This window comes from Malurus melanocephalus, unplaced genomic scaffold, assembly GCF_030028575.1.
Source record: "Malurus melanocephalus ecotype Western Australia unplaced genomic scaffold, MMel_1.1 scaffold_96, whole genome shotgun sequence".
NCBI classification, from domain to species: domain Eukaryota; kingdom Metazoa; phylum Chordata; class Aves; order Passeriformes; family Maluridae; genus Malurus; species Malurus melanocephalus.
The window spans coordinates 1,469,732-1,470,520 of NW_026623328.1; the positions used below are offsets into that span (position 1 = coordinate 1,469,732).

The following is a 789-nucleotide window of genomic DNA, read 5'->3' on the forward strand; positions in this document are numbered from 1 at the left end:
GGAAGGGGGCTACCGGCTCCTCGAGAGGCCCGCAGCACTCTCGGGGCCAGGCTCCGACCTGAAGCCGAGAAGCCGGCCGTCCCTCGCGAGGCGCGGCCAGACTCACCCAGAAGATGAGGTTGAGGAAGACGAGGACGGTCTTGGAGGAGGTGATGCCGCACTGCCCCATGGCGCCGCAGAGCCCCGGCCCGGCCCGGCCCCGCGTCCCCTCAGCGGCGCCGCACGTGACCGCCCGGCCGCGCGGGCAGCCTAAGATGGCGGCCGCTGGCGTCACGTGGCGCGAGGGGGCGGAGGCACCTAAGATGGCGAACCGCTCCCTCTTAAAGCGGTCCCGCCCTCAGGAGGCGCCGCGCCTCGGCAGCTGCGATGGCGCCTTATCGTGAGGGACAGCGTTGCTTCCCRGCCTCAGAACCCACGCAGCAGAGTATAACAAAAGAGCTCTGCTTCTTCTTCAGCCATCTGAAGCGATAATTTTCTTCAGAACCCAGGCAGCAAAGTATAACAAAATAGCTCTGCTTCTCGTTCAGTATCCGAAGCGATTATTTTCTGACGATCTCACAATCCTCAAACAGGTACCAAAGAAYTCCACATATTCACATCCTTCCACAACAAGCTGCACTATAAAGCCGGTGACATTCTCAGGAGACCTTCAGCTCCTGAGGGAAATAAAACCCCGCCCGATTGCTGCCTGAGGGGTGGTCTGAATGCGGGAACTGTAACCTGAGGGCGCTGAGGGGTCCTGAGGGCAGGAGAACTGAGCGCCAGGCAGGGACAGCAGGTGTTCCGTGA

The 789-nt window shown here is 61.6% G+C and overlaps 1 protein-coding gene across 1 annotated transcript in view; it reads right to left on the reverse strand.

Moving 5' to 3' along the window:
* Positions 1-263, reverse strand: part of TSPAN3 (tetraspanin 3) — a 21,455-nt gene extending 21,192 nt beyond the window's left edge. The window contains exon 1 of the mRNA XM_057368713.1: positions 107-263. Within this exon, the coding sequence (XP_057224696.1) occupies positions 107-169 (63 nt within the window). The 5' untranslated portion in view covers positions 170-263. The remainder of the gene's footprint in view (positions 1-106) is intronic.
* Positions 264-789: the final 526 nt, after the last annotated feature.